General features: G+C 41.6%; 1 protein-coding gene across 4 annotated transcripts in view; it reads left to right on the plus strand.

Moving 5' to 3' along the window:
* The window catches only part of NSMCE2 (NSE2 (MMS21) homolog, SMC5-SMC6 complex SUMO ligase), a 583410-nt gene that overhangs the window by 554110 nt on the left and 14561 nt on the right, over window positions 1-14739 (plus strand). For all 4 annotated transcript variants that reach the window (XM_029592015.1, XM_029592016.1, XM_029592017.1 and 1 more), the window contains exon 5: window positions 11173-11276. In XM_029592015.1, the coding sequence (XP_029447875.1) occupies window positions 11173-11276 (104 nt within the window). The remainder of the gene's footprint in view (window positions 1-11172; window positions 11277-14739) is intronic.

A 14739-nucleotide genomic window follows, 5' to 3' on the forward strand; every position in this document is an offset into this window, starting at 1 on the left:
ATTCCTCCTTTCCTGCTTCTTGCTTAATTTTTCCCCTTTGGGTTCAACTAATAGTTTTTCCACTTGGAGCTGATAACCCATGGTGCCTGGGAATCAGTATACCGAACCTTTGGAAGAAGGAATTCTTTCATCCAGAAAGATACAGAGGAGTTACAATTTCCATCTAAAGCAAGGGATAACAGTAAAGTGCACCGATAGGAGAAATGAAGAAAATACAACATAAAGGTAGCATGAACTTTGTTGCTATTGGAGAAGGTTACTTAGAGGTGTGAGAAGTGCTCACCCGGCACTTCCTAAGGAGTGGAAAGAATTCAAGAAAATACAGGGGAGAGTGAAGTACCCTTCAGATTCTGCATAAGGAGTTAAAAGTATTCAAAGAGGATTTCTAGATAAAATATTAAATCTGGGACTATGTTCTAATTAAATATTGGGACCATATTGTATATTCTAACCACTTCCAATGCGAAGGGCATGAAAAATAAATTGGGAGGTAAAAGAAGATTAAGCTAACTTTAATCTGTACATCTGAGGACAGTTGGATGCAATGAGTAATTCTATGTAAATATAGAGCTTCCACTAGAAGTTGAAACTTTGCTAGAAGAAATGGAGTCACAAGTTTATTCTGTCTGCTATTATTTATTGCTGCTAATCAGTCAAGTCCAACCAGAGAAGTGTAAATATTCAGTCATTTGATCAAATTATCAGTAAAGAAGTTGGAAACCACCATTCATCTGCTGTGTGTTTATTGGATGCTGAGACTGTATAATTATTAATGCTGGGAACTAAGGATGGAAACAGGGCTAAATTATAGAGAAGCAGGGTATAAGAGCTATTGTTCATCCTCACATATTGGAACCCTTGGACTCAGATGAAAGCTATCTCGTAGAATGAAGGAATTGTGCATAAAGGGTCCATCTCTGCTTTTCTTTCTATGTGCCCCTGGGTGCCAAGTAAAGGATCCATCCCGCCCAGGGGTTACAATATCATTATGATGTATAAGCAGAAAACAATGCTGCCTGTTAAATTTGGATCTTCTGAGAAAATCTATTCTGTTTTGCAGTTTTGTTTTTTCTTTGTTAGTTTTTTGCACAGTCCACTTTTTAAAAATACATTCCTTCTCATTGATAGCACAGTGCAAAATGTGGACATAATAGGACTATGCAGACAAGGCATTCATAATATAAAATCTAGTAAAAGAGAGTACCTTTTATCCAAAAATCCATTAACTAGCAACTGTCATTATCCAGAAGAACTTCAATTATCCAACATTTGTGTGCTGCACAGACATCGGAAACCAGTGCCTCAGCTTATTCCTGCCTTGCTCACAAACCTTTTGCAACAAGCAGATCCAGCAGCATTTTTTCTCTCCTCTTCCAAGCATTTCTGGCAGTGGTGAGGATGGCAGAAAAGGGGTCCAAAGACCTGAATTTCCTGTTTTCCATACATACATAGCAGATCAGCAAAATTGCACCTGTCCTGTTCCCATAATTTCTGAGAGTGACGAGTCTAGAAGAAAAGGGATGGAAAGGCCCAGTCTAGATGTTGAGTGCATTGTGAAAGAACCATTTTTTTCAGCGAAAACTGCCAACAGCATTTCCTATTTTGTTTTCAAAACAGAGCAAAAGAAAAATGAACAATTTATTTTCATTTTGTTTTTAATATCTACTACCAAAATTTAAATACATTTTAAAAAAAGCCTCTGACTCCAGTCCAGGTCCCTTTCCTGCCCACTAAACCTACTTAACCTAGGCCCCTTTGGCTCCCAGGACCACCCCCAATCTTCCCCCATCCCAGCTCTTATCCAATCACACATCTTCCAGGAACTGGAATGATCCTCTGTTGCTCCTGCCTTGTTACCTTAGCTTTCCAAAATGGCCGCCACCAAGCCAAGGCTGGCACCATTATGCTGTATGGCTGATCTGTACCCCACCCTGCCCCGCCCCATCTCCAACCCATATTTAATCCATACAGCAAAATCCCTAAAATTACCACCATTACTATCCCCCAATCTTAACACCTCCCACCATGGCCTTCTACCATGTTCTTGGAAGAGGAAGAAGAAGATGATGATATTGAAGAATTCAAGACTACAGAGTGGAAAGCTGACATCAGTGAAGTAATCAGTGTGAGCAAAGTTTAAGTATCATAGTTTCAGACCTCAGTAATGATAAAGTAACACAGTAAATAATGGCAGAAAAAGACCTGTTAGGGTAATCTAGTCTGTCTAATTGCATTTCTTCCACTTTGGGTGAATGAGCATGTATATTCCCATACTCAATCCAGTACCATCTCCTCAGTCCCTGTCTTTTACCTGAAGTTTAAGCCCTTTTCTACCACTGCCCTCCATAATTAGTCTCAAGCATGCACAGCAACTGTTAAAGTAATGGCCTCTGCTGCCTTCATTGGTAGGTCATTTTTTAGAAAACCAACACTAAATCCAATACCAAGGTCACTTTTCATGACTTATTACCAAGTTTTCTAATAATCCACACAGCTATCACAACTAGCAACACATCTGATAACTTCCCACCCCTGCCCCCTAATGCTCATTGAAGTTTTGGTTTTAATCATGCTGCTCCATTCAGGTTACCCCATTGCCTTTTTAGAAGCCCAGTACTGAACTTGCCACTGCAGTTTTGTTGTAACCACCCCTCTGCACAAGTTACTCCAGTGCCCTCTTGGAGACCTAGGCTCTTAATGCCTTAACCACCACTCTGTGCAGGTTCCCCTAATGCTTTCTTAGAAGCCTATTACAGTCATACCACTGCTGGAAAACCCATGAATGCCACGCCATAAAGATTACCTTTAGGCTATCTCCATGGCTTATGAGGCCACTAAGTCATGCTTCCACCATCCCTTCACTTTTTGCATGTAAGGATCTTCTGCAATTAACCCATAACTTTTTGAAATCCATTACCATTTTAGATTTCACTACAAGTTCTGAGAGAGCATTCCAGGCATCTACCACTCTTTGTTTATTTATCTATTTGTTTCAACCTTATAATCTGCTGGTCCTCAAATCTCAGCGGAGTATAAATTTTTTGACTCTGCGACCTTGGAACTTTGTATCATGAAGCTTCTATTGAAAAAGTTTTACTTCTTGTGTATTATTAGGTTTCAGGTATTTAAGCGTCTCTGTCAAATTCCACCATCTCTCCTCTCCTCTAGGAATTATAAGTGCCAGCTCTATGAATTCTTGACAACCCCCAGTATTTTCTCCTGTACTCCTGTTTATTGGCTGCAGGGGAGGGCAGGAAAGAAATGTTTTTGTGTCTCTTCTTTTCCCACCTCCCCATGCAACCTGGTTGTGGAATGTCTGATAAATGGGCAGCAGGGGGACTCGAAAGCAGCAACAGTGTAGGAGAGAAAGGCTTTCCTGCCTTTGGTGATAGAGAGGGTGCTGATAGAAGAACTGAGAGAGGTACAGAGGAGCTATAAGGAGGGGTGTTGGGAATTATTAAGAAAGGAATGGTAACAAAATGGAAAATGTCATAATACCTCTGTATCGCTCCATGGTGAGACCGCACCTTGAATACTGTGTACAATTCTGGTCACAGCATCTCAAAAAAGATATAGTTGCGATGGAGAAGGTACAGAGAAGGGCAAGCAAAATGATAAAGGGGAAGGAACAGCTCCCCTATGAGGAAAGGCTGAAGAGGTTAGGGCTGCTCAACTTGGAGAAGAGACGGCTGAGGGGGGATATGATAGAGGTCTTTAAGATCATGAGAGATCTTGAACAAGTAGATGTGACTCGGTTATTTACACTTTTGGATAATAGAAGGACTAGGGGGAATTCTATGACGTTAGCAAGTAGCATATTTAAGACTAATCGTAGAAAATTCTTTTTCACTCAATGCACAATAAAGCTCTGGAATTTGTTGCCAGAGGATGTGGTTAGTGCAGTTAGTGTAGCTGGATTCAAAAAAGGTTTGGATAAGTTCTTGGAAGAGAAGTCCATTACCTGCTATTAATCAAGTTTACTTAGGGAATAGCAACTGCTATTAATTGCATTAGTAGCATGGGATCTTCTTAGTGTTTGGGTAATTACCAGGTTCTTGTGGCCTGGTTTGGCCTCTGTTGGAAAAAGGATGCTGGACTTGATGGACCCTTGGTCTGACCCAGCATGGCAATTTCTTATGTTCTTATGAGGAGGGATGGAAGAGCCTGAGAGAACTTCTGGGAGATGAAGAGAGGTAATGCTGGCTGTGAGATGGGGAGAGGAGGAGAGAGAATGCTGGCTGTAAGATGAGAAGATTGATTGTAAAAGTGATACAGGCTAGGAGAATATTTATTTATACTGCTTTGAGGGTCTGAGAGGAACTGAAAGGAGGAATCCTAGCTGGGAGAACTGTGAGGGGAAGAGGGACTATTGTGGAACTATGGGAGGAGAATAGTAGATATGGGCTGTGAGGGAGAGAAGCAGTAAGAGGGCTGGAAAATGGGTTGTGAGAAAGGAGCTGGCAGAAGGGGATACAAGCTGGGGGAGAGGAAGTGGGCTATGATAAGAAGAGGAGCTGGGGCAAGGGTTTAGGTGAAGGAAATTTAAGGGGAATAGAAAGGAGTTGTGTGGGACAGAGAGGAGGTGGATGAGAGGGGGGAGCTGAGAGAGAGGATTAGACACAGGCTTTGAGGTGAGGGGGCTGGGATAGGAGCTGAGAGGGCTGAGTGACTGGATGTGGGCTGTGAGAAGTGGAAAAATGCTGAGAGAAGGAAAAGGGATACAAGCTGGAAGCAAGGACATGGGCTGTTATAGGAAGAAAAGCTGGGGTGAGGGGATAGGCACCTTGAACTTAACAGGGAAAGAGAGGACTGGGAAAGGAGTTGTGTGGGACAGAGAGGAGAATAGGGAGGTAAACCGAGAAGAAAGGGGATCATGGTGGAAGTGAGAAGAGCGATGAAGTGGCAAGACTAGGAGGACGTAAAAGAAGATAATGAGTTGTGGAGGGACAGCTAGCAGATAGAAAGATGTACACATGAAGGAAAAATTACAGAAATGATAAAAGAAATGAGGGAGATCCGAAAATAAGTTTTCAAAGAAAAGATATGAGGAGGCAGAGAGGACACTAAGAGAAAGCCAAATGCAGGTAGAGACAAGAGGATAGATTCAAACAGACACAAAGGTTGGAAAATTGTTTATTTTAAATTTGGTGAAGATTTGCTAGCTGTGATGGGTCAAGAATGGGGAGCAGGTGGTATCTACCCTTTTCTTCCAGCCTGAAGTCATTGAGGTGCATAAGGTATTTCACTGGAAGGAAGGGGGGGAGGAGGTTGTGGTGGCATGAAATGTTAAGGGCTGTAAATCTCTCACTTCAAAATTGCTCCGCCTCCATTCCTCTTGTTCACAAATATTTTTTAAAAATAACATTCCACTGTTATATCCCGCAGGAGACAGCAGTTATCTCTGGGTTTTCCAAGCTGAAGGTGGGAAACACCACAGGCAGCTGTGATTCCTGGACCTAGCATCTTATGTGGACTCTGCAGGCATGGGACTGCTCTGGCCTGGAATCTGTGAATCCTTGGAGGAGTGCTGCAGAGGATGGGGAGGCAGGAACAGTTCCAGAAAAAAAGAGATGCATTTGTGCTCAGGGAGGGCAGAGCAGGGAAGTGATTCAAGCCTGTGGTGGAGGAGAGGGAATCACAGTTTGAGAGATGTGCTGCCAATGGAGGGAAACCTAATGAGCTGAGGAGGAGTGAAGGGATGGGCGAACCAAGCCTGCGGAGGAGAGGGAGCTGGCTAAGGAGTGGTGAGGAGGACTCTTCTGGGAATTAGAGAAATGGAAGTAAGAACAGGGAGAGAAACAGGTCAAGGAGAAATGGGAAGCAGAGCAGGCTAAGAGGATGTAGGGAATGGAGCAGTGAGAGGGGTATTAAACTACCCCCATATATAAAAGTCAAAGTATGCCCATACAGATGCAGAAAAATAAAAAAAAGTGCAGAGGGAGTAAGGAGGGGAAGGGGGAAAAGAGACAGGGCGATATGGTGCGGACATGCTAAAAAAAAAAAAAGTGCGTCCGTTTTGGCACCTGTTCTCAGAACACGCACACAACCCCCTTTCCTGGGTGCGCAATACACAATGCAAATGAGGGGCACGCTAAAAGGAGGCGCTAGGTCGATTACACGTCCCTAGCGCCTCCTTGGCCCAGGAGGTGCTATTTTCTGAGCATAAAATATGCGGATCAGCCACACATTTTTTTTCGGTATCCCAGGCAAATGACTAATAGCACTCAACATGCATTTGTATGTGATGAGTGCTATTAGTTTGGGAGGGGGTTGGGAGGGGTAGTGGACGTGCGTCGAAAATGCGTGTCCAACAGCGGGTTAAGCAGTGTGCTCAGCTGAGCGTACTTTAAAATATTAGCCTAAGAATGAGGGAAGAGGAGAAGAAATTAGGAGAATGTGAGAAAGAAGGGGGAAGGTTGAGAGAGAGAGTTGGGGGGAGGAGAGTGGTGGCGATAACCTGAGGTTGGGGAGAAGAATGACTGATGGAACTTTCAGTGTTTCCCCTAGGTTTTGTTTTGGCCACATAAGTCTTCCTCATGTCTGCATTATCTGCTACTCTCTGGACATTTAAATACAGGATGGTCATGATCCACTGTATTCTGTTTTTTAATTTTTTGTTGGGGGAGCTGTAATTTGTATTTGAATTTAGCACTCGTAATCATTTGCAAAAGTTGCCACCTATGATAGGATATGCATATTTAGATCCTTAAGTCTCAACTCATATGACTTTTGGTGCAGACCATGCATCATTTTGGTGCCTTTCTCTGGACCACTTCTAGTTTCTCCATTTCTTTTCAGAGGTACATCCTCCAGAGCTGAACACAATATTGTGGATGAGGTCTCACCAATGATCTGTACAGAAGCATTATCACCTCTTTTTTTTTTTTTCTGCTAGTTATACCTCTCCCTATGTACCTTTTACCTTTCCCTATGTACTTTAGAATCCCTCTGGTTGTGGCCACCACCTTATCACACTTTCGGGCCGATACAGTACAGTGCGCTCCGACGGAGCGCACTGTTAACCTGCCATTGGACGTGTGTTTTCCCTAACCCCTTATTCAGTAAGGGGCGGAAAACGTGCGTCCAACCCGCCGAACCTAATAGCGCCCTCAACATGCAAATGCATGTTGATGGCCCTATTAGGTATTCCCACGCGATTCAGTAAGTAAAATGTGCAGCCAAGCCGCACATTTTACTTTCAGAAATTAGCGCCTACCCAACGGTAGGCGCTAATTCCTTCCGGCACCAGGAAAGTGCACAGAAAAGCAGTAAAAACTACTTTTTTGTGCACCCTCTGAATTAATATCATGGCGATATTAAGTCGGAGGTACCGAAGAGTAAAAAAAGTAAAAAAAAAAAAAATTTGAAGTCAGCCGGCAGCTGTCGGGTCGAAAACCAAACGCTCAATTTTGCCAGCGTCCGGTTTCCGAGCCCTTGGCTGTCAGCGGACTCGAGAACCGACGCTGGTAAAATTAAGCGTCGGCTGTCAAACCCGCTGATAGCCGCTGCTCCTGTCAAAAAGGAGGCGCTAATGTCCCTAGCGCCTCCTTTTGCCCGTTTCTACCGCCGGGCCTCATTTAAATACTGTATCGTGCGCACAGGCGAGTGGCCTGTGTGCGTGCCAGGAGAGTGGACGTTCTCCCGCTCTCCCGCGGACTTTACTGAATCGGCCCGTTTCTTTGTTACCTTGAAATCATCAGTCACTATTACTCTCAGGTCTTTATACTGGTTGTGGCGCATCATATTCTCACTCCCTCCATGTACTTCTCCCTTGAATTTTGGACTCGAAATGCACGACTCTGCACTTTTCGCATTTAATCTTAACTGCCAAGCATTTGACCACTCCTAAAGTTTTATTGTATCACTTTTCACTCTTTCTGCTACCTTAAGGATATCCATTCTATTGCAGATCTCTGTGTCAACTGAAAAAAAGACAGACTTTTCCTTCTAAGCCCTTCGCAGTATCACTCACAAAGACAATGAAGAGAACTAGCTCCAGGCAATAAGAGTTTTAGGATTATGCCACCTTTAGGCACTGTTGGTGCTGTGGTCTCCCTCGCCCCTAGACAAGGGTCAAGAGAATAGATCTAAAACACAGCCTTCTTTGCTCTGCTCTATCTGCTTCAGGCTCACTTTTTCCCCTCATGCTCCTGAATGACAGGAGGCGAGGAGCTAGATTAGAGAACAAAGTGGCTTTTCTTTGCTCTCTGCTGTATTCTCTGATCTCACCCCTCTCCTTCTGTTTCCTGCAAGGTTGGGGTAATCATACAGAGTATCAGGGCAAACATTGCATAAATCTCAAAAGGATATGGTCTTGCATATTGATACAGATTAAAACAGTAAACACGTACCTGAAAAAGTTTCAACCAACATACTCTACAGTGATATATACAAGACAGCATTTGTCAGAACAGGTTTAAAGCACTCAGAAATGGCACAAACTACTGCAGTGTTCATAAATATTTCAAGGGCTGTACTGGTTTCCCTACATACAGTAAATTTATAGGGACACTTAATAATGTGCACCACCCAGGAAGAATTACAGTCAGATGTTAAATGTAAACTGTAATGCATTCAAAGAGGGTTGTGTGAATGTGGAGAGTGTCATAGAGAGATCACAAGCTAGGCATCTTCCACAGGGCTGTTGGTGGTTGAAACAGGTTGTGCTTGAATTAAAATCTCTAAGGTTACAACAATGAAAAAAGGCAAAGCGAGGGAGATCTTCAAAGCATTTTAATGGGGCCAGCATGGACCAATGAGAACAGATAAATTTACAGATCAAACCAACCTGGGATGAAAAAGGGAGAATACATGTGAGGCCTGGTGACTTATCTTTAGGCAGTTGAAGAAAAAATAGGTTTCTATTCACATAAAGGGCACATTTATAAGCCGTCGTATGACCCTGCGTGGGTAACCATGTTCAAGAAATTGTTGAGACATGAATGCAGCCTGAGCAATAAAATTATGTCTAGAGCTACATACACGCCAAAGGAGAAAAAATTGGGTTATGACTATTGTAAGCAAGAAGAATATTTTTATCTGTACTTTTTTTTATAAATCAATGTAATCAACTTGTTCTGGACAATGATGACTAGCACGTCTAAAAAAAAGAAATTTGAGAGGTACTAAATGTATAAGTAAATTTCAAATTAGAATCTTGAGTGTTGAGCCAGTCAATAAACATGAATAATTATATCTCTGTGCCCTTCCAAATAAGAAAAATGTCATCTATGAATCTTATTTCAGGTGACTATCAGAGGCCAAAAGAGAGAGGAATAAATGATAGAGTCAAAGTCTGCTACGTATGGGCATGCACTGTCTGGGGCTATGGTGGCCCCCATTGCCCTGTCTTTGATTTGTACAAAGAAACAATCATCAAACTTGAAATAATTTTTCATTAAGGCAAGACAGGTCAGTGAAATAAGGAACTCAGTGGGAACTCGTATAGGCTGAGGTCGTTGCTCCAATGCCTTACGGACCATAGAGAGGGCTTGTTCCTGGGGAATATTCAAGTATAGGGACTCGATATCTAAAGTGACTAAGAGTACATGTTCAGAAGGTAATTGTAGTGACTCAATGAGGGAGATGAAAAGGCTGGAATCTTGTACATAGAATCTAATTAGATGTACCAACAGTTTCAAAAATTTGTCAACAAATTTAGAGAGGGTTTTTAAGACAGAACCAATACTAGAAACAATAGGCAGTCCAGGTGATGAGACAGAGATTTAAGTACCGGTACTTTAGGCAGAATATAGAAAACAAGAACAGTAGGACATTTTTCAGTTAAGCTAGCCTCCCAAGGGGTGATTGAACCTGCATCCAGGCCCAATTAAACCAAAAATTTCATCTCAGATTGTAAAGGTACAGTTGGGTTTCCAGAAAACTCGATGTCAAAAGTGTTATCAGACAGTTGCCAAAGTACCTCAGACACATAATCACTTGTATTGAGAATAGCAATCCTACACTCAGAAATGGCACAAAAGACTCATGTGATCATGGGAGACCAATCAGCAGCAAGATATCGAGTTTATATGAAAACAGACCAGTCTATCTCCTGGTTAAGACCATTAAGGTACAGGGTCTGTAGCTTAAAAATCCATCGTTGTTCCTTTTGCAATAAAACCAGATCCCTAACTATCAGGCCGATTCAGTAAAGTCCACGATTCTGTATTTAAATTAGGCCCGGCGGTAGAAACGGGCAAAAGGAGCGCCGGCTGTCAACGGGTTTGACAGCTGACGCTCAATTTTGCCGGCGTTGGTTCTCGAGCCCGCTGACAGCCACGGGCTCGGAAACTGGACGCCGGCAAAATTGAGCATCCAGTTTTCAACCCAACAGCTGCCGGCCGAATTCAAATTTTTTTAAACTTTTTTTAGCCTTCGGGACCTCCAACTTAATATCGACATGATATTAAGTCAGTGGGTGCACAGAAAAGCAGTTTTTACTGCTTTTCTGTGCACTTTCCCGGTGCCAGCAGACATTAACGCCTACCTTTGGGTAGGCACTAATTTCTGAAACTAAAATGTGCGGCTTGGCTGCACATTTTACTTACTGAATCGCGCATGAATACCTAATAGGGCCATCAACATGCATTTGCATGTTGAGGGCGCTATTAGGTTCGGCGGGTTGGACACGCGTTTTCCACCCCTTACTGAATAAGGGGTAAGGGAAAACACGCGCCCAATCAAGGGTCCGTTGGAGCGCACTGTACTCTTATCAGCCTGATTGTATTTATTCTGTTATCCATTTGAGCAATATTCTAGCCATCTGATCACAGACCTTCATTTCTGTGCTATTGATTGGGTTCCCCCGTATCCACTCCGTGGTAGTAGTGATTTGGTTTTATTTCAAAAGAAACAATGATGGATTTTTAAGTTACAGACCCTGTACCCTTCTGCTCTTAACCGGGAGATAGACTGGTCTATTTTCATGTAAACTCAATATCATCCTGTCGCATACTTCTAAGAAAGAGGTGGGCATTCAATCAAAATGTTACTGATCTGTTTCTTATTTATATAGCATTTCTTATATTCTGCTACCTCCATAATATGATTGATGCAGAGCACAAAATAACATTCATAAAACAACATTAAAAACACAGTACATATATAATATAAATTACATAAATAAAATGATTAAAACAACATTATGATTTGGTTTTCTTTTCTTTACAGTTGGTCCTTTATCAGATACGGATGGAGAACAGCCGGCTGAAGAATTAGATGAAGATGTAACAGTTACCCAGACTCAGATGAACTTTATTTGCCCCATTACTCAGGTATTGTCTACGAGCATTGTGATGTAAAAACAAAGGGCGTTCCAATCTCTTATTCTGGTACTTCCATTCGCTTATGAAATCCAGTTCTTTCTATAAAAACATTTTGATTTTTATTACTTATATTTAGAATGTGACACTAGAAAGTGAATAATATAAGTTGAGTGTTATCATACAAAGATATGAGGTAGAAAATTAAGTAAAATATACCAGGATGGGCCTCCTGCTGCTTTAGGAAAAATCCTCAAAAACCAAAACAATAATACTCTGGCTTCCTTGGAACTGATTTATTTATTTATTAACAGTATTTATATGCTGCCTAAACCTAGGCCATAGGTGGCTTATATAAAAACATACACAAATAAAATATTAAAATAAAAATAAGACAAAACCAAAGAAATAAATAACAGATTGGAACTACACCAATGTGTATCAAAAAGAATCGATCAACACTTTAAAAAAATGCTCGCCTAAACAAGAAATGTCGTAGTGCGTTCTGTCATCTGTAGCTCCTGAGATAAGGAATTCCAGAATATTGCTGTTGCCAGTGAGAAAGCGCATTCTCTTGTGTCAGCTAACCAGGCCTGGCGAACTGTTGTATGTCCAAGAGGGCTCTCTGAGGGCAAAGCATCCTTGTGGGGTTATGGCATTCACCTATGGAAGAGGATTGAATGCAAGCAATTTATGAACATGCATTGCAACTTTAAATTTGACCCTCCACTGGACGGTAAGCCACTGGAGGTCAAACAAAACAGGTGACTTATGATCTTTCATACTGTGGCCTGAAATAAGTCGGGCCACAGTTTTGTAAAATTTGAAGTGCTTTTATTGTGGACACCGGGTACCTAAATAAACCAAGTTACAGTAATCCACAAAGGTTTGAACAACTGAGAGGAAGTCTGTGAGCTGTAATAAATATTTAAGACCATATAATAATCATAATTTGTAAAGCCAGATTTAACAATGGTCTTTACCTGATGGACAAAGGACAGGTTAGAATCAGTTATAATCCCCAATCTTGCGTATTTTGTTATTTATTGACAGACATTTTTATACTGCTATCCCAGTCACAGTAGTGTACAAATCATAAAATACATATACAATTCCAATAAAAAGTATAAATGAAATAATCATAAATACAAAACACGTACAATAATGCCATCTTACATTTTAACAAAAAAAAAAAAAAGAAAGCTACATCCACAGTCCATGCTGCATGATAAATACAGCCCAGTACATATCTGAGACCTGAAGACCCAGAATCTGCCTTTCTTTCATTCAACACTCCCAGTACAGGCCTAAGATTACTGAAAAATAACAGGGAACACCTAAGTTTTTTTAATTTTTCCTGAATGCCAGTAAATTAGTTTCAGCTACTTGTCCGGTCACTAACTCACTATTATTTAGTTTCAGATGTGTGTTACCAAGTGTTCTTGTGAATTAAATTTAAAAAGTACTTCAAAAAGAAAAATAGTGTCAGATACTGAACTTGTATTTTGCACGTCATGGGCACATTAAGATGATAATACTTTGTAGCCCCTGAGCAAAAGGGCGCTTCAAGGTACTACTGCCACAATTTACCTCACAGAGAAGTAAACCCAAGAAGGCTGTCTTTTGCTCCCTTGATCAAAAAAGATCACTGGATGTAATAAACCCTTTTGAAAACATCTCCTTTTTGAGAGCATGGACCCCTTTTTATCCTCCAAACACATGGTTCTCTTTAATTTTTACCTCCAGTTTTATGGCATATTTAGAAAAGTTAATGTAATAACAAAGAAATAATTATATGCACACCAGACTCATTCATAATATATAAAACATATTAAATAATGCTTACTAATATAAACTGAATATATGTACTTGCAAAGCACAACAGTAAATGTGCAAGAATGTACTCACATTCAGTAACTTACGTAATGTAACTACAGGCAGCCACACAGCTGAATCTGGACTGGCAGAGATGGGCTGATGAAGGGAGAGAGGGAGAGAGACCAGAATGGACTGATGGAGGGAGAGGAAGGAGAGAGAGACTGGTGGAAATGGTTTGATGGAGGGAGAAAAATAGAGACTGACGGGGATGGACTGATGGAGAGAGAGAGAGAAACTACTGGAAATGGACTGGTAGGGAGACAGACTGGTAGGGAGACAGACTGGTGGAAATGGACTTGTAGAGAGAGAGACAGACAGACTGATGGCAATGGACTGGTGAAGAGAGAGAAGAGGGACTCAAGGGAGGGAGAGAAAGAGACTGGGGCGGACTATTGGAGCGAGAAACAGGTGAGGATAGATTGGTGGAAGGAGAGAGAGACATTGGTGGGAATGGGCTGGTGGAGACAGAGTGACTGGCAGGGATGGAGGGAGAGAGAGAGTGACTGGTGAAGCTGGACTGGTGGGGAGAGAGAGACTTGTGCGGATGTACTGGTGGAGGGAGAGAGGGGGACTGGTTGGGATGAACTGCGGAACAAAGAGAGATTGAGAGACCATTGAGGAAGAGGTGATAAAAGGAGAAGTGGAGAGAGGTTTGGTGCACATATTTTCCTCCCAACCCGCTCCCATACACACTAAGGGGTAGATTTTCAAACGTTAAGCGCGTGTGTCCATGTGCACGCACTACCCGGCGCGCACACATGGCCGTGTGATTTTGTAACATGCGTGTGCGCATGTTAGAAAATGCCAGGTCAGCGCACACAAGGGGGTAGAGTATTGCAAGTACACGCGGCAACACATCAGGGCCTTCCCCAGTTCCCTCCCAGTCCGCTTTTGTCTGTACAACCTTCATACCAAGGGTTTTTTTTTCTGTACATATTTTCCATTGTTAATCAGTTTCTGTTACTCTATGTGTTACCTCTAAAGCCTGTTGCTGCATTGTGCTACTTGTAAACCGAGGTGATGTTCCCAACATGCCGCGGTATATAAAAAAAACTTAAATAAATAAATAAATAAATAAATAAATAAATAAATACAAATGTGTAGACAAAAACTAAACTGGAAACCACAAGAAGCCAGACTATGTATGCAGTGCAACAATGGAAAAACTGAAGCATCACCATTCCTCATAAAATGTCAAACAATTCAGTCAAGAAATATAAATAATCATAATAGTAAAACCATACTACGGTAATAACACTCAATAATTAAAAACTCATAAACATTTAAAAAAATCTACTGAACACCAATAAAATATTTCAGAAAAGCAGACACATCAAATATCAATAATTAAAACTAATAGTAGGTTAAAAAAAAAATTCCTCCACTCCCCATACCTGGGAACCTTTGATTTCCAGTCACCCTGAGATGTCTGGAATTATTGGGGTGGGGCAAGAGCCCACAAACTTTATCCTCTCTCTATCATATACACACATTTGTAACACATGCATGTTCATTCTACCACATACACTCCCTCTCTTACTCTGTCACACACACATGCCCTCTCTCATGTACATACTCTCACATACACACTCTCTCA

The sequence above is a fragment of the Rhinatrema bivittatum genome, chromosome 2, assembly GCF_901001135.1.
Source record: "Rhinatrema bivittatum chromosome 2, aRhiBiv1.1, whole genome shotgun sequence".
Lineage (NCBI taxonomy): Eukaryota > Metazoa > Chordata > Amphibia > Gymnophiona > Rhinatrematidae > Rhinatrema > Rhinatrema bivittatum.